We start from the raw sequence: 24,143 nt of genomic DNA on the forward strand, positions 1-24,143 counted from the left end.
AAATTCCTCACTGAATTTCAAGATCTTTTGTAGCTGGCACCACTGTTGCCACATGAGTCCAAGTTATCTAAAATAAAATCTTTGGTGTGTTCATAAGGTATAGTGAAAACCTAAAGTCGTTGGCTGCCATATGAGCGAGAAAGAAAAAAATCTCTGTCATTATCCACATGAAATTTTGACACTTTTTTACGCCTCAGAATCAAAAATCAACAGATATGACGCGGCTACAATTCTCCTAATTATCCTATTGAAACTTTTTATGGTACGTTGTGTAGGCCAAAGAGGAGCCTTTCAGATAGTGGTACGTTTGTTCCAATGTAGCCAGCAAGAGGGAAATAATAGGGGTGAAAAAAAGGGTAATTTTCTGAATTTTTCACCTACAATTGGAAATTATTATTTTTTTTTTCTGACTGGAAACACTGCCACCAGACAGACGAAAACTATCTGAAAATAAACCTTCGTACCCCACTACACGTATCATGACGGTATCAAACTAAACTAAACTTGAAATTTAAAAAATATCTCATTCTACCTCAAAAATTCACCATTTTCTTACCATTTACAGAACATGGTTTATTATAAACTTCAACTGTGCTTCGCCTAATTATCCTACTGAAACATTTTATGGTGCGTTGTGTGGGGTAAGGACGAGGCTTTCAGAAAGTGGTACATTCTTTCGAATATAGCCAACAAGAGGGAAATAATAGAGACAAAAAAGTGAATTCTTCCAAAATTCTCCCCTAAAATCGAGAATTAAAATTTTCTATAGCTGGCAACACTGCTACCAGACACGCAAACTATCTCAAAATAAACCTTGGTACCCTAAAAATATATCCTATAAGTATCATGGCGATATCAAACAAACTAAGCTTGAAATTTTAAAAAATATATCTCATTCTACCACAAAAATTCACCATTTTCTTACCACTTACAGAACAAGGTCTACTGTAAACCTCAACTGTACTTCTTCTAATAATCCAAGTGAAACTTTTTATGGTGCGTTGTGTAGGCCAAAGAGGAGGCTTTGAGATCGGGTAAGTTTGTTCGAACATAGCTAACAAGAGGAAAATAATAGAGACAAAACCGGAAATTTTTCCAAAATTTACCCCTAAAATCGGGAATTAAAATTTTCTGTAGCTGGCAAGACTGCTATCAGACAGACGCAAACTATCTTAAAATAAACATTGGTACACCACTCACAAGCATCATGGCGATATTTAAGAAACAAAGCTTCTAATTACAAAAAAATTGCGATAAGCAGAAAAGAAAAACTAGAAAAATCAAGGTTTAGAACCTAAATACAAATTTTTTATGCGCCCCCTAATTACCCATTATAACGATCTGTACCCACTTTCATTCAGTAAGGAGCAATGTTCGACTGGCGTAAGTTGACTTGTGCTCGGACGTATGGGTACGGATTTCTAAACAAAAATTTCGAATTGCCCAAATTTTGGGGAAATTTTCATTTCCCTAGTTGGCAACACTGCGCGCGGGCAGGTCCAATTGACGTCAAGAATTAGGTATCCACTTAAGGTATCTACCTGACAAGTCTTAAGAGATCTCTCTACAACGAAGGAAGCTACAGGGAAAAAAGAAAAAGAAAATTCTCACTTTTTACTTTAGGCTGAAATTTGAGAAGGAAATTCGACACCCAGAAGAAAAAGAAACTAATATGATAAACTATGGTTCAACCACATTTGACCAAAAAAAAATATCCCGATATCTTAATTAGTGTCCACACAGGAGCGGATTTAAAAAATGACACACCCGTGCCCCTTTGGCCACCTGGGTCCGAAAGGGTTAAGTCCGGAAATTGGTTGGGCCAGGAGACTTAATTCAACTTAATTCCAAAGTTCCTCAAACCACACTGCAACCGCTCCACCTATGCAAATCGGCTCATTATCATCCTGGAATACAGCACAACTGCCTGGAAACAACGTCTGGATCGTAAGATGCACATGGACCCTTAAAATGGCGACATAATCATGGTCTGGTCAGTGACGCGTCCGGTTAGGGCCCACTGAAAACCAGGGCCACAGCATCACAAAGCCGCCATATTTCATGGTTAGGCGAAGACAAAGTGGATCATACGCTTATTTAGGCGTCCGCCACACAAACACGGACCGTGGTTTGAAATAAGTGAACGATGTCTCATCCGTCCATATTACACATTTCTAGTCATCAGCGGTCCATGTTGGAAGTTACCGGCACCATTGGCGTCGTGCTAAAGTGTTTATCAGCGGTTTAATCCGTCCAACTCGACCCCGTATGTTCATGTCATGTACCTCGCAGCGGATTATCATTGTCAACATAGGCTATGGGAAGTTGTTTAAGTGCCTCCGTCATTTGCACAGATGTCGCATGACGGTTCTGAGTGACAATCTGAACCTTGAGGGGTTTCTTCCGACCGCTACTCCTCTTTGCCGATGTGTTGTTTTGTGGGCCGACATCACCTTGGACATTGTCCCTCGCGACACACCTAACACACTTGCCACTTTCGTCATGCTCCCACCACATAACCAAGCGCCAACAATTCCTCTTCTTTGGAAATCAGAGGGGTAACCAATTTTGCACTATTACCATCCGGTCAGCTCACTGCACATTGCTGCTATACTGTTTCTCATGTAGTACAAAGTTTCCCCTAACATACCACTACAAAACAGGCCAACGCTGCGATCAGCGCTTAATCGCTGCCAACCCAGACAGACGTCTGAAGGGATTCCAGCACCAAGTGTTTCTACTATTGATAAATATCTGTATGTGCAAATCTGTCTGTAAGACGTAAAATATTGTAATTTCGCAGATAACATATGGAAATATATTTAGAACTGCTGACTGAAGCTCCTACATTAGCAGCACACAAAAACAACGAAATTTCTGGGATAGCAGCTAACATTGGATATTTATGCAGAAGGCACAGTCAATTGTACTGCTATGATAGATTGCGTGCAGGAACAGGTAAATGAGTAATCTGAGCGCTGTAAGAGTATCTGTGATTCTTGACGAGAATTGAAAAGGAGTTAAGGGTTTCGCCAATATAGAAAGAAGTACAATGAGTGTATTCAAGTATGTAAATTTGATTGGAAGAATTAAAATTAGCGGAATGGTGGCAAATAAACGTTAGCTTTGTAATGAATTGTTTGAAGATTAAACTGGTACTGAATATAGGACAGGTTTTACATGTCGGCTTACCGATATTTCTTTCGTAGAAGTACTGAGCATGAGCACCCGCAGTAGGGGTAAGAGGAGGCATTTCCCTCTCCCTGGATTTTCGAAAGGAGTTCAGTCTGCGACGTGCAACAAGGTGTGTATATTCGCGACTTCGCTTGTTAAACAAACAAACAAAAAAAATCCAGCGGGTGTTTTCTGGTATGGGGTCTTTCAGGAGACCAGTTCTCGTAATGGAAATGTGGAGGTTCGAGAGCCTTTAGTAAATGATTTCGGGGCACGTTGGAAAAGTGCTTTTGATTTCAGGTGAGGCTGAGTATAAGATAAGCAATGTTCACTAGTTTCTGTAAGCAATGAAGGCTGGAATAGTATTAAGTAAGGAAATTCGGACCAAAGGGTTTTGTAGTGCGTTTTTTCTTTATTTTCGGTGAGGTTTGAAACACAACTGAATTGTTTGCTCATACGATTGTGGGTAGGAACGGACAAAACTGGTCTGCAGAATAACCGACATTTCGGTTTTCTCCAAAGTCGGTTCGGTTTTTTAGTGAACCGTTTTCCATTCCGGAAAAGTTTTCCGTTTTCTCTGGGTTTTTACTGAAGCGAGTGTGATTTTCACCAAAGCCAGTATCTGTTCTTGTTATACTCACTTCCAAACAAGTTAACGAAGAAACAAAACAAACAAACAAACAAAAAAAAGGCAAGAAAACGGAAAGGATTTTGAATTTTTTTAAAGTTTTCAACATCGGTTTCGTTATTTCTAAAAATCTAGAAACCTGTTTTTGTGCCCACCACTAGTTGCGAGGTGCTTGAAATAGTTGTTGAGGGATCATGTACTGGAACAGACACGGGTTCCCCAAATGGCCAAAGCGCATGAGGATGGAAGCACCTGAAATCCAGGTATTGCATAATGTAGGTGGGTTTGATGTGTATACCAGTCTCAAGACGCTTACTCTCGCGTCTGATGTCCAGGTCCAGAACGTTGATTGAATGGTTGGAGGAGGACTAGAGTAATTCAATTAGGCACCTGTTCATAGTTAAGAACTATTCGAGTGTTGGTTGACCATAGATCTACATTAAAAAGGCCGAAGTGATGAGTGTAGTATTTGTTGTTGCAGTACCTTGATTTGAAGACAATGGTCACGTTATTTTCAAATGCGAAATTGTTCATAATTACTTTTGCTAGAATAATACTTCAAACCTATTTCCAGATGAATACATAACACTTAACGTTCCCACAGCTGGGTTTCTGTCAATCCTTCATATGCTTCTGAAAACTTTGTACTATCCGAAGTTCTTGGGAAAATCAACTGCTGAAAATTCTGATTAAGTCTGTAAGAAAGGTTTATTTTTGGCATTTCTGTCCACTTCCAACTACATGTTATTTACAGTATAACATAGAAATATTCATACTACTGGACCTTCAGTTGAAGACTATCGCAAGACCGTAGCACCGAAAGAATGTTAAAGGTCAAAACAACTGCCACCACCATCACTACCAAAATGTTTCAATTTACACAGATTAAAATGACATTTCAAGTCTATATTAAAAATCAATAAATTAACCTTTTTTTTTATGAAGGGGTACACCCTTTCTACTCTAATTCCACATATATCAGTTCTAATTTTTATTATACCTTTACATTATAATTGGAATTTGGCTTTCTAATACGTAACGAAAGAACAGAGACAGAAAAAAAGAACTATGGTACTGGCCTGAAAACAACTAACTGCTATTTTCTTACAGCAATCTGAAAATAACTAAAAATAATTCCAGGTTCCAATTAAAAGATATTACCTTCATTTCAAAAGTTCTACCTACTCTACTATCTATTATTACTATTAAATTTTGTTATACATTCTAGTGTTAATTGAATATACGTTGCTAAGGAATTATAAATACCTGATATACAATAAATTCTTCTTCCATTATATGTTGTGGTAAATTACGAAGAACTTCCAGCGTTTCGTACATTGTAGGACACTTCTTCAAAGTATCAGCTTTCCCCAAACCGAACTTCAAGAGCACCAAAGCTACTTTAAAAACTACCTTCACACCTGAAACAAAGGAACATTAAGTTACTTCTTAGATCTGTCACCTTTGTCAAAGCATTGATTGATTGATTTTGAGTTTTACGTTCCGTTCAGCAGCGAGGCTATATGAGACGTGGACCTACTGATTAACGTGGAATCCGAACCACATGAGCTCCCGCCGGGAATCGAACCCGGGTCCCCCGCGCCAAAGGCGCGTACGCTAACCACTTAGCCACGGAGCTTTGTCAGAGCAAATAGAAAGGACAGCTTGAGAAATTTAGATAATAAAGATTAATTAATAAGAAAAGAGAATTGCTCTTACCATGTGACTTTACTGATCTTCGCAAAAATTTGTACTCAAAATACTTCCGTTATTTACACCATGATTTGCCTTTTCTGTACTCAACGTTTATCAGTGTTTCCACGACGTAAACTATTGTAACTACCAAATGTTAAAATTGAAAGTAAGTTGTAAGTACCAATTATTGTGCTAAAATGAGCATCGAGAATTCTTACTGTTTATTAATAAAATGTTATTATTGTTTCCCAACGTTTATTTAAATATTATCTGTCTGTCTTCAAATCTGGATTTTTGGTTTTAATAGAAAAAGACTCCTGAAGTGTTTCTTTCAATATATGACGATAATTTATGTAAAATTTCTTTGCGGTTTATATTGTCTTTTTGCTGGAATAACTGTTTAGACAAGCCTGAAATTGAAGATTCTTCCCTTCTGAATCTCAAATGCTCTACAATTGTTGTTTGATGTCGCTTTTCCGTCACGTCAATGTAAAAGCTACCATATTCATACACTCCTGAATGGAAACTTCACATACTCTTGAATGCATTCTTTGGTTTACGGAACCGCCTTTATAATCAGTTAAAAGGTTTTCCAGTATTAACCGAAGCTTTAAAACTCGGTCTGTAATCATAATTTTAAAAAACAAAAAAATTAATTTTTGTGATAACATCGGGAACAAAGGAATAATAAATTGATTTTGAGTTTAACGTCCCTTTCAGGAGCAAGGCTATATGAGACGGGACCTACTGAGTAATGTGGAATCCGAACCACATGAACTCCAGCCAGGTCGAACCCAGGTCTCCCACATCACAGAGGCGTATGCTAAGCGCTTAGCTACGAAGCAGCTCTCGGGAAAAAAGCAATAACAATCGATTTCCCTTCTATGTTTGAATTCGTTTTTATCTTTTTTTTAAAGACTGCAAAACAAATATTTGCTACTTTTTTTAACGTGTTAATGCTATACCAATTTTCTATGCCTAATTTACTACGTAATTAAATTCATTTTTGATATCTTCTTTCAAACTATATACTCGAATGAAGGAAATGATTTAAATATTTGATTCGTTAAACTTAACTGCAATGACTTTTTGTAGATGTAAAAACTACAGGTTTCCCACATGCTCTGGTAACAAACTTGTGGTACTTACTATGTACACTAAAATCTAAATATTTTAAGTTTTCTTCATTTCCTAATTCAACAGCAAATTTTATTTCCGAATTTATATTATTTTTTAAAAAATGCAACTGTATTGTTCGATTTTATAAACTAGGATCGCATCGCTTACATATCGTATGTTTTAGTTCTTTCACTTGTAGTATTTTAGACTCAATATAATTGATTACATTAGGTAGCAGGGAAAACAAAAGATTGAAGAACGCCAATCCTTCCAGCTGCTTATAATGCGTTCCTTAAAAAGAAGGTAGTTTCTTTCTAAATTTTAGTAATTGCGTGTATCTCTACACTTCATTTGATACAACTTGTCCTTTTTGACAGTTGCTTTCCTGTTTTTTTCTTTCTTCCTGCACGTGGTCATAACGATCAGGCAAAAACTGTTTCTATGACAACAGTATGTTCAGCCAATTACAGTGGCTCATTTCTCTCGCTCTGCAATAGTAAACATTGCACCCTCTCCGCACGCTGACAATTTTAATATAAAGAAATGCACATTTTTATAGTCAAATGCCAACTTGAGTAGTGGACCTGCTGTTTATTGAGATTATTCTTTTTAGTTCTATTTTGTATAAATTAAATTTACAAAACTGACATTTACTTGCAGTGAATAATTTCGTGTTTCAATACCCGACGCAAAAAAAAGCTAGCAACACAGCATTGAGCACCACGTGCTCGCAGCGAGCTGTCAAAAAGAACAAGTAGTATCAATTGCAGTGTAAGTTAGAAAGTTTGTTGGCGCTTAACCAAGAAGTAAAAAGAGGAATTTGTTCATTAGTTAATGCCAACTACAACATAGCCCCTATTAACATAGTTGACAGTATAATTAAATTGTAAAATATGGAGATATTTCGTACATTGAATTCGGACAACTAATAAAGCTGTTTCGTGGAAAACCTTGTTTCATCGCGAAATTACAAGTGATAAGGGGCACAATTTTGCATTGTAGTGTATGGATGTGAAAAGCTGGGTGCACATTATCAGGGATGAACGTGGGCTGAGACTTTTACATAAGAACAACTTGAAATCACACGAAGAAATAAATGAACGAAGGAGGTTACATAGCGCAGAACTCCATAGTACTATTCGTCAGAGAATATATTGTCGATAACTTAACTGAGACATCTACCAGAGGAAGAACACGCGGCTCGCACGAGAAATACGGAAAGAAGTTTGCGTAAGCTAAGAAGAAGGTGAGACAAGAATCAAGAAGGACTTATGGAAGTAGGCAATAACCATTTTTTGACTACATTAGTTTGACAAGATTACTTTAGGGAAAGCGTTTCCTTTCCATGACGATAAACATTCGGTTTTCTTAAGCCATGAAGTTATAAGTATAAAAAATACAGCAACTTAATTCTTCTCCATACACAAACGTAAGAAGCGAAAGAAAAATTAAATTAAGCTATTTACCATTACAGTCTTTATCTCAAATACCCATTCAACATATATGCAACCAGTTAAAGAGATGAGTATGTTCATACAGAGGCTTCTAAGCAAAAACCACACGACACAAAGTAGTTCTATCCATAAATGACAATATAAAAGCTTTTGAAAGAAGAATGCGACCAATTTACAACTTTCAACTCATTTCACTTAAAGAAATGAGTGACACATACACAGTTCTTCAATGAAACTGATATAAACTAAGTTTGACAAGCGAAGGCGCTGTTGTTTAGGAATTCTGTATTCTATTAATTTTTTATCCTTCAAATCTAAACAAGGTGTGCTGAAGATACGAGAAGTAATTTAACTTCATGATACAAGATATACATAACGATAAATCTTGCAGATGCAATGCATTTTGTGAATTCTTCGTTTAAGACAACTCAGAACAACTACTTCGTTTTACACGAATCTTAACTAATCAATGCCAGTGAGTTATGTGTGTATTAGTATATTGGTTTTCCGAACGTATAATAACGATAACTGCATACTAATCAACTTACCCTCACACAGGAACATGTCCCAGATCCTGAGAATCGTTGACCAAGGTAATGTGCGAGTGAAGACACACAAAAACCATTCTGTCATGTACAATATTGGTTCAATTTTCTGCTTTTTCTGAAAATGATCAAAATACAGTGAAGATTAGAAATTGATTTCTGCCAAGTACGTGGGCAATAATGTAACATTTAATAAAGATCTTCACATTAGACAACTAAAATACTTCGCAGCTATAAAATGAGTGTTATTTTAACAGGTCATTCAATAAATCCGTAGGATAAGTAAGAAAAAAAAAACAAAATTTTGACAAAACTCGATTTCATTATTCAACATAGTTGCCTTCGAGGGCGATACAACGAATATAGCGATTTTCCCTTTTCGATACAACTTTTATAGTACGATTTCTCTTTCTCGTCAAAATAGGCCTCAGTTTCAGAGATGACTTCATCATTGGACTTAAATTTCTTTCCAGCAAGCATTCTCTTGAGATCTGAAAACAGGAAAAAGTCGCTGGGGGCTAAATCTGGAGAATATGGTGGATGGGTAAGAAATTCGAAGCCCAATTCACTCAATTTTGCCATCGTTTTCATCGATCTGTGACACGGTGCATTGTCTTGGTGAAACAACACTTTTTTCTTTTGCAAATGTGGCCGTTTCTTTGCGATTTCAGCCTTCAATCGATCCAAAAGTGCACAGTAATAGTCGCTGTTGATGGTGGTTCTTTTTTGGAGATAGTCGATGAATATTATTCCGTTCGCATCCCAAAATACAGACGCCATCACCTTACTGGCCGACTGTTGCGTCTTTGCTCGCTTTGGATTCGGTTCATCGACTGCTGTCCACTCAGCTGACTATCTTTTGGATTCTGGTGTGTAATAGTGAAGCCATGTTTCATCCATTGTCACATATCGACGATAGAATTACCTTTTATTGCGGTTTAACAGCGCCAAACACTCCTCTGAAGCATCGATTCGTTGTTGTCTTTCGTCGACTGTGAGCTCTCGCGGCACCCACTTTGCATAGAGCTTTCGCATACCCAAATGTTCGTGTGAAATGGTAAAAACACTACATCTGATATCTTTACAATATCAGCTAGCTCGCGCACCTTCAAATTGCGATCGTTCATAACTTTTTTTTTTTTTTTTTTTTTTTTTTTTTTAATGTTTTCTGGAATAGCAGCCTCATTTGGGCGTCCACTACGCTCTGCATCATTTGTGCTGGTACGACCACGTTTAAATTCAGCAATCCACTCCTCTACCATTTGTCTCGATGGAGCAGAGTTCGGATAATGTTTATCAAGCTATTGTTTGGTTTCCACTGTAGTTTTTTTCATCAAAAAGCAATGCTTTATTAAAACATGAAATTCACTTTTCCATTGTTTTTGCACTAACACAAGTTGCTTCACACAAAAAGCTGTAACTCACGAATCAATAGTCAGATTGCTGTCAAATGTATACACGTATCGTTTGAAGGTTAGTACTAAATAAAAATCATATGGAAAAATGTCTAGTAACGCCATCTCTGTGTCATCCTATGGACTTTTTGAATGGACATATATAAAGACCATCGAAAACATCTTCAAATTTGCTTGTTCGTTGGATTGAAATTTAGCGCCCCTTTCACCATCATCGCTTTATGAGACGTATACTTACAGCTTCACGTGGGATCCGAACCACATGATCTCTCACTGGGTCACCCACACCGAATGTGCGAATGCTAACAACACAGCCACGAAGGAGCTCAATCCTAATATTTATTTCAGGACATTTTATAAAAAGGACGCACCGCTAAAAGCAATCAGCGATGATGAAAGACGTTTTGAATTATAAACAAAACAAAAGAAGTATTCATAGAAAATACACGTACAGAGTATTTGTTCACAAATATCATACAGAGAAAAGTGTTCCGGCATGAACTAGAAAAATTTAATGAAGCGTGCCCCCTATTTAGATGTGAAGAAATTAAAGTTGGTAAAGAAAATAAAAAATAACAAGAAACTGGGAAACGCAGAAGGAATCATTAAGAACGAACTGGGCCTGAGGAAAGTTTCTTCTCGATGGGTTCCACGAATGCTTAATGGCGATCAAAAAGAGTTAAGTATCTGATCAAGTGTTCTGACAATTGATGAATCGCAGATTCTATTATTCAATCCAGAAACAAAAACGCAACCAATGCAGTGGAAATACAGATTCACCACTCGCAAAAAAAAAAAAAAAAAAATTCCATTCAGTCGCATTCAATAAGACAGTGCTGCACGCTATTTTCTGAGATTTGTAGGGAGTGATATTGTCCCATCCTTGTTCCGAAAGATCATACAATTACTTTACACTTATTCGTGCATTTTGAATACAGAAGTTTTCCCAAAACTGATAAACGACCGCGAATGGCAATTTCATCCTCAACATGGACACCACCATACCATGTTGTGACTTCATTCTTGGCTAACCATGGTATTGAACTTCTGACACACCCACCCTACTTACTAGATTTAGCCCTGAATGACTTCTGGTAGTTCTCCAATCTCAAGGATTTTCTTCGTTAAAGCTATTTTCCCAGATCATCCCTGGAAATGCTATTTTTCAGTATTTGAAACATACCCCGAAAGATGACTATACCACAAGCTACAAATGGACGGAGCGATGGTAACTGTGTATCAATAAAGAGCAAGTTTGTTGAGAAACAGACAACGGTTAGTTCCCTTTATTTCCTTGCACTTGGAAATTAAAACGGCACGTACTTTTGGTGTGTATCTCGTACTATTCAAAAAAATTCACAACAGTACACTTTCTCCGTGTTACGTTACTAAAGGGTTTTTAATAACAATGCTTCACAATTTCTTTATTATTTCTTTGATTTTCTTTTCCCAATAATGAGATGGTGATCTTTCACTATTATACTACAGTACTGTTACGTACATTCCGAATTTAAAACCTTTATTTCAATAATTTCGTCTCATATGGCTTCTTTTTCCTAATTTCTTCTGGGTTTGTTCTCCAAACTAATACTGCCTCACCTTTCCTATGAAATAACCTTGTTAAAGAATGTAGCTAAGGATCAAAAATAAGGCTGAAAATTTACTAAAAAGGAAGTTTATGCTGAGTATACTGCTTCTATATGAAATGAATTGTTATATCCAACAACAGATATACAGAAATATCCAATACACATACTTTTAATTTACTATATTATCTTTGAAATTACTTCAGTATCTCACTAATAGATTCAAAAATCTACTAACTTTACGGTAAATTCTTAATATACACAATTTATAAAATTATTTCCTTTCCTTGAGTAGAATTTTTATATGAAATATATTCAATGTAAAAGATTCATTTTCTTTTCTTCCTTTCAGACAGTTATTAACTTTAAACTAATATTCAATATGTAAATTACTAACCAGATGCTTATGAACATTTGGAGCAACCTTTTTCAGAAGTCCGAATAAGATTTCTCCATCTACTTGTAACGTTTCCTGAAAATAAAATTGTATATTTATTACAGAAGGAAACATAACGCACTAACAAAATAAAATGATCACGATAACATCCGGTCTTCTCATAAACTACAATCTTAACATGTGATCAGCGACTAAGGCCGCTATTTAGTTAATGTCGCATAAAAGATGTTAGTGCAATCTTAGTACAAGAGATGGTTTTCTTTAACAAAGTGTAGTTTCCCGCCAAATAGAAGTAGATCTGTAGGCAATGTACTGTCTTCGGCAACAGGGATCTTCATTCAGTTCAGGGCCTGCAATTAGGTCTCAAAGTTTTGAAGTGTTAGTAGAAGTAACAACCTGAACGGCTGTTTTCAAGTCAGTAATGCTACAAATTTTTTAGCCGATAAAAGAACATTGTCTACATCTGCTTGATCTTCTATTGCTTAAGCCAATAGACACGTGCCACAAATTGTCTAAATCAACACATTTCAAATCAACACTTTTTTATTTTTATTTTATTTATTTATTATACGCATAAACGACAAATCCAAAGGAAAACATAATCACACTCCATCCCAAGTCCACGAGATACATAGCTAAGTTTCTCAACTGGTGTCGCGAAATTTTATAATTTTAAAAACATGAAACATTTTATAATTTATTTAAAATCAATTTTGAGACAGGCTGTCTCAGTCAACGCCTCCAGCAGCAGCAATACTGCGCAATACTATAAGGAGTCACTACTTTATAAAAATTTATAGCTCTTACACCAATGTAATTTATATTAATATTAATAAAAAGCTACACACGTGTAACGGCATCGTAAACGCTCAGTAAACCGTGGTTAGTCAAAGAAGGTTAGAAACCATTAGCAGAATCTATTAAATCTTACGAAATGGTATAGAATACGAAAATGAGATGAGGAAAATTCATATAAACACATCAAAAGAAATACGTTAAACATTAGATTATGTGCAATGAAATAAGGAGCTTAGCAAATTTATTTTTTGCCTGCTGGAAGCTCTGTTTTTATATGAAGGACGGTGGAATCTTTAAATATATTGTTTATACTGGTAAGAAAACTAATCTCTATAGATAATAAACACATGCATGTATGAAATATAACTAATCTTACTGTATAATCCAGTCTTATATGCTATAGCAAATATACAATTTTTCGAATCAGGAATACAAAAAAATCGATCGATCCAGCACTAAAAAGAAATATTTCAATAGAATAAAATAATAATGAAGCTTACCATTCCTTGGCTGTAGTATCCGGCCAAATACTTATCACAGACTGAGACAAGGCACCAAAACGCCTGTTCCGCTGGCATATGCATGAGCAAGAAAGCAGCGAGAGGAGCCTGTGCTTGGCAGTAACCCACCGTCGAATTTAAAATGGAATACGCCTTCAGCACGTGAAACAGATCCTTCTGGCTGAAACACAAAAGATATACTGACAATGTAACTGATGTACACCATGCAATAATATTTCAAAAATATATAACAAATAAATACTGTGGAATACAATTTCAAAATCTATTCTTTTTCTTTAAAAATCAGGCGCACGACCTGCTACAATGCGCTCAGTAGAACATAGTGTTTAGAATGCTACTCATTCGCAGTGTAATGACTAGAGATCATATTAAGTGGGTGTGATCTCATGTTCAAACCTTGCAAGGAGCTCACATTTATTCCGATTCCACTTTAATAGTGAGATTATACCCTTACTCTTACATACAATCTTAAAGTATGAAAACAAGAAACACCTATTGTAAGAAACACCACATGTTGATGTTCCTTTAAAAAGTAAATGATAAGCTCCAATTGGTTAACAGCTTTCTATATTTAAATCCATGTTATACTGGATTGAATTTCCAACAAATAAAATAAAATTTTAAAAAAAGTACTGATATCGAGTTATTCATATTTCTCAAATTAATACATATAACCGGTTTCGAAAAATCGTAACCGAATCCGTGTCTCCAGCATGCCGATTCTTTCACTCTTCATGTATCACTGATTTCACATCTAAAGAGGAATTGGTGTGATATAAAATCGGTTATTTCCTCCAATTATCATTTATAATTCAACCATCAGATGTGTTTTTATAATGTAGGCACTGGGTTATCGAAGCACAATAGGAGTTGTGGCACAGTCCATGTGGTCTCAGCAGCTGGCCATCGAATGTATGACCGCTCAGGAAGCAGACTGCGTACTGTAGTGGCTAACCCATCGACAAGGAAAGTCGGCGACTCGGGCCCGATTTTCGGTGCAGTCGGGCATCTTTTTACTCTTTGTATATCACTGAACTCGTAACTTCAGAGGTATTAGTATGATATAAAATCCTCTATACTCTCTGATATTCTCTTGGGCTTTCTGACAGCTGGCAGCAGCGAGGCTTGAGAGTTTTATAAGTGGCGTACAGTAGTTCTCTTTTTCCAGTTTATCGTCTACAAACAAAACACGAAGTTCCACAGGGGGGTTGTGCACCAACAATGAAGACGTCAAAACAGATAAAGCGAAATTCCACAAAGACTCGGGTACCAATAACAAAACAACAGCTTGTAGACGATTCTTGGTACTAAAATGTGTACTGCTTCAGGACTTGCACCCCGGCATAGTGGATACGGCTGATGGACAGTAAAATGATAAGTAACTCTTTTACCTACTGTTTTCTTCATAATTTGTATAGATCTACACAGTGTCGTCTGAATCACTAGGTCATTGTATTTTTCCTAATTAATTTAAACACAGCCTCATATGCCGTAACATTGTTTTTACATTTTCTATGAAAAAATTTGCTGACCACATGAGCCACATGTATTACCGTGGCTAGTGTACCCTTTCATTTGCTATCGTGTAAATATAACACATACACCCCAAATGACTGAATTATCAGCCTTTTATCATATTCAAAGACAACAAAATTCCACATTTTAGTTTATACTACAACAGCGCTTATACCAGCTTGGGTCCGATTTCCGGTGCTGTCGAGTTTGTATCACATCATCACGACTACCTGTATAACGTACAAATTAAAATATATATAAACATTAATCAAACATTCAATAAGTACATAACCTCAAACCATCGCAGTTAGTATTCTTAAACACACAAGACAGCGTATCATTTTACTGAAATTTAAAATTTCGACAAGTAACTAATGATACACATGGTCCATGGATGATTTCTTTGGAAACCCCATATTCAAGGACATATGATGAAAACTTAATAAATAAATTAATAAAGGTCATGTGAAACTAAAATTTTTAATAAATTAAGACTACTTACCCGTGTCCTCCCTGTGCTATAAACATCTCGTGGAACGGGAACTGCCTATGGAGGTCCTTTTTGATGTCCTCAACATACCGTGGGTCGCCTTCCTCCGAGACAAGTTGAAGGTAGAAATGCTTGTGTTGCTCCAGAAGCAGTTTTCCACCACACAAATATTGCCATGCACGCGGACGGACCGACGGAGGTATACCCTTCCGACATCGCTCACGCACCTGAAATATCATTAGCAAAGAGTAAAATACAAATAATATTAGCTTATAAAATAGTTACCATCTTATGAGACACTTCTTGTCGAAGGAAGATTGTCATTTTTAGTATAATAAAATGTACCTAATCACTCATACGGACGACGTTTGTAAAGTACAGTAATAACAACCTGATAATCTTCCAGTTAGTAATTCACTATACTTCCGCTGCTTATCCTGTCGTACAAAAAATCAACTTTATATTTTGAGTTGTTATGTGGTTCTTTCAGGAGGAAAGGGGGGGGGGGAACAGTCAGACGAAAACTTAGTTCAAAGTTGTTGTTTTTTTTTTCTTAATTACAAAATTAAAAATCATATGAAGGGTAAGGGGAAAAAACAGGGAATGTCCATGTATGTGCTTTATCGGATACTTTGTCCTATCTGTTGGTGACTCTTGGTACTATTTGACTGTATATGCCACGCATGCGTAGATGTAGAAATTTTCATGTAAAAAGGAGCGAAAGATTTAACTAACCCTATTCTTTTTACGTGGTTTTCAATATTGAAACGCCGTTTTCTCGAAAATCCAGTTTTGTGACGTTCCTTCTTTTTCTTTTTTCTCCTTACCCTTTATACGTGAAATATCCATTACAAGTTGTTAAAAATATATATACATAAACTTGTTAGATGAACATGTTAGAGTAAAATAGTTTTGTTATAATGCCATACGATGGTGTTAGTATTTATGCTTCCCGTTATTCATCAACCTACACGAACGAAATTCATCTTAGTATTAGTTTTCTTATTTAACTGGACAGTATTAAAGTTTAACTGTAGTTTCTTTACTCAAACAATGTTTATATGTTTCAAAATAAAATTGTACTCACCTTCTAGTTCACACGCGGTCAGAACAATTTTATGTTTGAAAAAAAAAAAAAACTCCATACAATCGATCACTAATTACTTCCTTGTTTCCTTCTTTTACTTCCTTGTAATATTAAAATTACAAACGTTTAGGATTAAAAGCTTACCTTTTTGTACTTTTTTGTCATGAATTTTTCCCAGTTTGCCAACATATGCAGCCATTTCTGCTCTCGCCGCAGAATAACACTGGCAGGAATGATCTGTTTCCTGAAAATAAAAACCATTTTTAGGATACAACCAATATTGGCAAAAAGAAATGTCCAAAAGCTGGGACTGATTTCAATCATATCCGAAACTTATACAACTTTAACGCTAAATTCTACGAAGTATGGACAGCTCTCAGATTAAACGTCTTCGCTTTAGTATTAAAAACATGCAAGAAAAAAAAAATACATTTAAAAAGTTTAAAAAATCACATTTTCCTCGTGTACACAATTAAAATTTAAAGCTATTACGCTGTTAGCAAGAAACAAATCTCTCTGTACCCCGAAATCAGATGTTTTATTTCCTAATTAGGACTTGCTACAACTATCAAGTATAGAATGAGAGAAGCTAGTTTGTTAAGATCAATAAACGCCCCAAACGCTAGAAGAAAAAAGTGCCTTCTATACACAATTTAATCTTTTAGTGAAGTGCCTTCTTATAAAATGAAAACAGCGAACGTCACGTTTAATACTAGAGAATATAGAATATTAAAATTTTTAACGAGGAAGCTGTAAATAGTAAAAATAATAATAAAAAAAAACTTATTCTTGTTCAATCATTGTTGATGAATAGTTCCTAAATATTTTTCATAAGAGAAAGTTGTCAAAACTTTTTAGGGGAGAGGAAAGTTTCGAATTGTTGTTAAATATGACTAATACATTATATAAGTGTCAACTTCTTTCGTTCTGATAAAGTAAGAACTTTTAGGGCCAGAATTTACAATATATAGGATATTGATGTAACTATGGTTCATTCCAGATAAACCCGGAGATTTTTTTTTTTTTTTTTTAATTTTCTCTCCACCACGCTCACGTACGTAATCTGACAAAAGTTAATTTCGGCGTTCCTCTATCCACCACCAATCTCCGCTTGCAGATGTATGGATTTTATTTTATTTTAAGTACCGCTTTCAGCAGCGAGGCTACATGAGACGTGGACCTCAAGCTTACCGTGGGATCCGAAACACATGAGCTTCCGTCGTGAATCGAACTCGAGTCTTCCACGCCGAAGGAGCGAACGCTAACCGCTTAGCCACGAGGAAGCTCCGGAGGTATAGAATGTTTGTTCAAAAAATGCTGGCCATCCATTTTCCTTTAGAAGGCACATTATAGCAACCGCACTTAGTAAATTCTAATACTTAAGTTCTAAATAATGATTTCAATTGCTCGAAGCAAATTCACATTTCTTTCTTTTAATTTTACCGGTAAGAGTGCAGCGCTTTTCAAAGAAAGGTTGGCGGCCATTTTTTAAAAATAAGAGTGTACATATATATATCTAAAGAATTAATTATAGCTTTCATAATAGCTCTGTGTCTTTTAAAACACTTTATTACATTTATCTGTATTAGTGAGATACGAGCGATCTTTCAGTATAATAGAGTATTGCCTTTCAATTTGGACATCCTTCTATTTGGATTCTTTCCTCGAAACCGGAGAAACTCCTTATTTATTTATTTATTTAAATGCCTGAACCTCGTTATCTTGGACACTGGACGCCCATATCTAAAAAGTGTGGACAGCTTTCTTTCCCCCTTTTTTTCCTTGTCGAGATGGAAAGCAGTGGAAAAAGTAAAAGCGATGTGAAAAAATTATAATCGCTGCAGAAACATGAACTAATACAGCAAACGATTTAGTAAAAAAGATGCTGTCAACTTCAAATGAATATTTCTCTTAAGACGAAGAAGAACCTGAAGAGAACAATCCTGAAGTCGTTACACAAAAACTAGTCACCCATGAAAAAGCTGTGGAATGTTTAGAAGAATCTGAACAATATGTTTTCTCTAATCGTGTACCGGAACTAGTTGAAACTTAGTTCGATATTAGAAAAGCAGTTGAAAGTGAGAACGCAGAACAAGTCGAAAACAGCAAACTGTCTTTACTGATTTTTAATTAGTGTCGTTGATTTTCTGGAAGTTCCTACAGAAGGCAAACTAATTTCAAAAATGAAAAATGAAATCTTTCAGTTTTACGTTCCACGATTATGACGGCTTGGTTAAAGCAGACAGTGACTATGAGAAATGAATGCAATGGTGGAATGAATAAAGTGGAAGGAACGGGAGAACCTCGGGAAAACTCACGCACATGGTGTTTGTTCACCACAATACCCACTTCGCATTGTGGTGGGATCGAATCAGGGACCCCATGCACTAGAGCTGAATGCTCTACCATTGAGCCACCGCGGCCCCGCAAACTAATTTCAAGTGGGTATAGTGTAATTTCTATCAGTTCTTAGCATTTGGTTTGAGTCTATATGTGTGTGTGTGAATATCGAGCGTAAATTGAATTGCTACTTCTCTATTACTGCATGGTAAAGAATGCGAAGCGTTTCTGTTCGATCCCAGCTCGGGCCAAGTGGGTCTTCTCGGGATTCTTAGGTTTCCTCTCTTCATTCCATTATCATCATTATCGTCGTCTCCCCTAGCCTCGGCATATAAACGTGGGACGTTAAATTACTCCCTCAGAAAAATGAACAGTGAAGAAGAGACCGTTATTTTCTTGTGATGCTTCCATGAGATCCTGTTCCTATGCACCGCAATACATGTAAATATATTTACAGTATACGCTATTTAGATGTACAGTATAGAATAAAACACTAACACTATTTTAAAACACTGTATCAATATATATACGTGTGTGTGTGTGTGTGTGAATACAAAATACGACAGTGTTAAGTACATGATTTTCTACCATTGAAAATTCTCACCCTTCGAGACCTTGAACATACTTGCTGGGAACCGCAAACGCCCAACTTAGAGGAGTTTTACTGCATAGATAAATTTAAATGAACAGTTGTCGATTTCTTAGTCATCAGGGTTGTGAAATGATCTGGATTAGGAATTAGATTTCTGGGCTTTCAACATCTCTGGCTATGTTAGCCCATCACGTACGAAGGATGACGTCTCGCGGCGATCATACTACCTGGAAAATTGGTGAAAAGAAAGGAATGGGGAAGAAGAAGCGTCCTGGGACCATTATGTTAGGTACAATGCCGGCATATGCCTGGTATGAATGATGAAATCTCAGGGAAACCTCACTCAGGATGGCTAACCTGAACAAACTTCTACACTTTCTCGACCGAGGTTCTTACCGGGAATTGAACCCAGGACCACTCGCAGCAAAGGTCAGAGTGTTAGAGACCATACTACATGAGGCCACTGAAATAATGCTGGAATTGTAAGCGATATTAGGGTTGGGAAGTGAATGGGTACTATATTTATACAATAATTCCATGTAAATATGCAATAGAAGAGCACATACTACAAGATGTATGGGAATATCAGAGCGCTATAATGATAACGGCAGAACTTAAAATGATGAAGAGAAACAACATGTGTCTCGTCCGATTCTCTTATAAACAGATGTCCTTACACTGAAATCTTTCAGTTTGACGTCCCGTGATTAAGGCCCTTAGGTTAAGGAAGACAAATGAATAAGGCATGTGAATGAAGATGGAATATTTAATGGAATGAGAATGTGGAAAAAACGGGGTACCCTGAGACAACCCAAGGACAAGATGTTGTCCACCACAAACTTACTTACACGGGGATCGAACCAGAAACCTCGCTCACCAAAAATAAGAGCTCTACCACCATGTTACCGTGCCCCTTGTTCTTATAATGAACAGAAAAGAAAAATTTCAACAGAATGTTATGCCTCACCTCTTCTGGCTCTTAAATAAAAGAATCGTAAAAAATCAACTTTATAATAAATGGCTATTATTTCTAGAAATTCAATTTTAAACATACTATTGAGTCAAGCATCTAGTACATAAATAATAATATATTTTTCAAAGACAAAACTTTTAAATAGTATAATTGTTCTAGCAGGGCTTGATAGTGTCTAAAAGGATAAGCAATGCCATCTCAACTTCATGTGCTCGTGAACTGGGATAAAACTCTAGATTTTACACGATATTGTATCTTAAAAAAAAAAAAAAAAAAAAAAGTCTCCTTCACTGTTAAGATTAGCAACAAGGTGGGAGAAAGCGAGTTTGTTTTGACTGATTATCAGCTCATCTAGAATGAACTTTAAGAACATTCAAAAACCGAGGAAAATTTCAATCAACGATGCGCTACTCCTTCTCTGATATTAAATTCGAAAAAATAAATATTTTAAATAAACAAATAACAATAATATTTATGTCTGGTGTAGCACCTTATATCGTATTGTAGAAATCAAATTAATACCCTAAGAGGAAGTGCTGTGCGCACCATAACTGGGTTATACTGTACGCCACCCACAGGGGAAATCTAAGTCCTTATCCGGAACCTCGTAATGTTGGTAAATCATCTTATCCGTTCGAAATTTGATTTTCCTTATTGAGTGTGAGTCATGGTTTATTTTGTAAGTTGTAGACTGGTAGTATTGCATAAGAACAAAACAGATTATTAATGCATAAATTATAAATACCTCTTACGAAGTCTTAAAAAACATTTGATTTTAAGAAGTTTCCACACTGTAGTGAATTGTTATCATGTAATTACGTCATAGATTCATGTCAAGGTCCTAGACCTCGATATATAAGGAACAGTTTTCTTAATACTTCGATATCGATAGCCTTCTGACAACTTATCTCTTAATGAAAGCTTATTACACTATTTTGGTTGTTGAGCGTTTCCTTTTAACATTCTCCTTTTTTATTTATCTATAATAGATAAACGTCATCTTCTTCATTCGTGTTTTTAAGCTACAAGCAAACGTTCGATCGTCTAAGTTTGTTTTTTATTTATTTTATAACAATGTTTTGCCGTTAAGGAAAGCTAACGTTGCTCTATAAACAAAACGAAGAAATGGCTTTCCATTAATCACTGCAGCATTCCTTCACGCTGTTCCTAGGCAACCAATATCATTAACTGCGCTGTTGCTAGTAGTGTATGTTTACTTTTTCATTTAAAAATCTTATGTTACGAATCATCCTGTAGAGAGGTACTACCAGAAGTGTCCGTTCTTCGCACGGGAAGAATAAGTTTAATGCAAAAGAATTTAGATTTGAAATATATGAACCCGAAACATTGCAAAAAGTTTGGGTTGCCTTACCTCACAAGCACTATGGTTCACTGTACATATACGTACTATAAATTTTGCCTCTCTCCATCAATCGTCCATCGAGTTGAAAATTAAATAAAATGGCTCCATATGCGATTAGAGTACAAAATTGGTGGATTTAGGTGACTTTTCTATGCGAAAATCTGATTACACACTTTCTCTTATATATATATTAATATAGAGAAGAGAGTATTCGTTAAATGTTCGCCGTTTGTCGGTAGGGCAGAGATGCTGTCTCTTGCGCAACAGTGCCTCCAAAGCAACACATGGTCTGTCTAACTTCAGAGCCAGCTTTTCACAATCGCACATCAATTGTTGTGACGAAACCAAGTCTCCATCTGAACTGAAATCTAGGAAAATTTGGCTTTCACCAGAAATCAAACTTGTCACTCAGGTGCCTACTTTAAGCCTTGGGAATTATGTCTTTTGACAAAGACATACACTACAGATAGGAATGAAGGGAAAAAAGGATCCGAGTATCAAACTATTCTATTGACATACGGTTTATAAGGAATGGGAAAACTGGAACAAAATAACCATTCATTGTTTATTTTTAGGGCAGCAAAACCGGGAAAATACAGTTACAATATTAAAATAGAATAAACTTATTAAAATGTTTCCATAATTTAAATCTTTTCCTCACTATATTTGTCGAAGATATTTTTAATTATTTTCGGTTTAACCAAATTCTTAGCCAGATTTAAAGATTTTCTGAGCTTCTATGTATCGAGTGTTTCAGATAAAAATTCAGTGCTTTTAGATCAGAAATAGACCCAGATATAAATAAGGGCCTACATCCCAAGGGTCTACTTTCTGTTTCACGCATTTATCTTTATAACTTCTGATTTATAAGCACTGCACGTTTCATCTGAAACAACCGGCTGTATATATACAAAGACTTATCAATTTAATAAAAGTGCAACTTACTGCGATGTCAAATTAAGTCATAAAGGTCTTGAATGGTACCAAGTGGAATATTACACTATTCAGTTCCATAAAAGAGGTTGGAGGCGTAAATCAGCGTTGGAATCATTTCTCCAAAACAGACCACAGATGTTCCAATATATTCTGGTCCAGAGACTGGGCGAGCCAGGGGAGGTATTCAACTTCATCCCAATGTTTCTCAAACCACACCAATATAAATCTAATTCTGTGAGTGAGTGCATTATCATCCTGGAATACAACATCATTGCCCGGACACAACTGTAACACGGCCACTGACGCGACCGGTAAACGTCAGCACAGGATCCACTGAAAACCATGACATTGCAGCCAACAACATCATAAAAGGTGACGCCATGTTTCACTGTTGGGCGAAGACATTGTGGATCTTACGCTCCTTTGGGCGTCTGCCACACAAACACAGGAAGTGGTTTAAAACCAGATGAATGATTACTCATCTGATCATATCATATGTTCTCAGTCATCTGCGGCACATATTGCTTCTTGGCAGCGCCATTGGCGTAGCGCTCAAGTGTGGTCTCTTATCAGTGGTTTAGCCCGTGAAATCCGATACCCTATATCCATGTCATGTAACACGCGGCTGACCGTGATTGTCGACAGAGGCTGTGGAAGGTTTTACTTGGACAGCAGTCGCATGACGGTTTAGAGTGACAATCCGGTTTAATGCTCAGTGAGAGCTTTACTGATTGTTTTCTTTTGACCATTGTTCCTCTTTGAAGATGTGGTTTTGCCGCGAATTTTGTAGATCGTCATCGCCTTGGACACTGTCCCTCGCAACACACTTCCCATTTTCGCAACAGATAATCAACTGCCAACAATTTACCGTCTTTGAAAACCAAAAATGGCGCCCCTTTCACGCTATTGCCGTCTGCTCAGCTCGCTGTATATTGCCGTTCTACTCTCCCGCGCGTAGTACAGATTTCACCCTAACACACGACCACTAACAGCTCAGAACTGCGGTCGCCACCTGACCGTTGTCGAACCCAAACATGTAACATGTCTGTATTAAGTTGATAAGCTTTTGTGTTCGTGTGTGTATAGTGTTTTGCTTCAATGTACTAACTTCATATCTAACTTTTTCACAAAATAATAGCTTTCATATGTTAATATCCAAAGGGAAATGAAAAACTTACTCTTCCGGCGTATACTGAGCTCCTCCGAGGAATCCGTATCTATCGGGAACTGTAGAAATGACGGAGCCATTGTGGAGAACGCTGCTTGTGTCTGATTCATCGTCCAACTCCACGTCCTCATCTCGACAGGAAGCCATCGCCTCCACAATGCATTACTTCCTGAAAACGAAAAATGCAATAACTTATGATAACAAAAAAAAAAAAAAAAAAAAAAAACGCATAGTACCATTAAATATTAGCGTTGACAGCATATTCGATGGTTTTGGAGGTACGTTTACTCGTGGATCCATGACTGCTCACACACTGCTAACGTTAGTTTTATCCCTTGCTCATTCTT

The 24,143-nt window shown here is 36.5% G+C and overlaps 1 protein-coding gene across 2 annotated transcripts in view; it reads right to left on the reverse strand.

The window, feature by feature from the left end:
- The window catches only part of wkd (TBC1 domain family member whacked), a 37,564-nt gene that overhangs the window by 8,220 nt on the left and 5,201 nt on the right, over window positions 1-24,143 (reverse strand). For both annotated transcript variants that reach the window (XM_081768758.1, XM_081768759.1), the window contains exons 2-8: window positions 23,807-23,965; window positions 16,569-16,668; window positions 15,350-15,564; window positions 13,312-13,492; window positions 12,014-12,088; window positions 8,619-8,733; window positions 5,069-5,223 (exon numbers count right to left, since the gene is read on the reverse strand). In XM_081768758.1, coding sequence (XP_081624884.1) covers window positions 5,069-5,223; window positions 8,619-8,733; window positions 12,014-12,088; window positions 13,312-13,492; window positions 15,350-15,564; window positions 16,569-16,668; window positions 23,807-23,943 — 978 coding nt within the window. In that variant the 5' untranslated portion in view covers window positions 23,944-23,965. The remainder of the gene's footprint in view (window positions 1-5,068; window positions 5,224-8,618; window positions 8,734-12,013; window positions 12,089-13,311; window positions 13,493-15,349; window positions 15,565-16,568; window positions 16,669-23,806; window positions 23,966-24,143) is intronic.

This window comes from Thermobia domestica, chromosome 8, assembly GCF_964235325.1.
Source record: "Thermobia domestica chromosome 8, izTheDome1.hap1.1, whole genome shotgun sequence".
NCBI classification, from domain to species: domain Eukaryota; kingdom Metazoa; phylum Arthropoda; class Insecta; order Zygentoma; family Lepismatidae; genus Thermobia; species Thermobia domestica.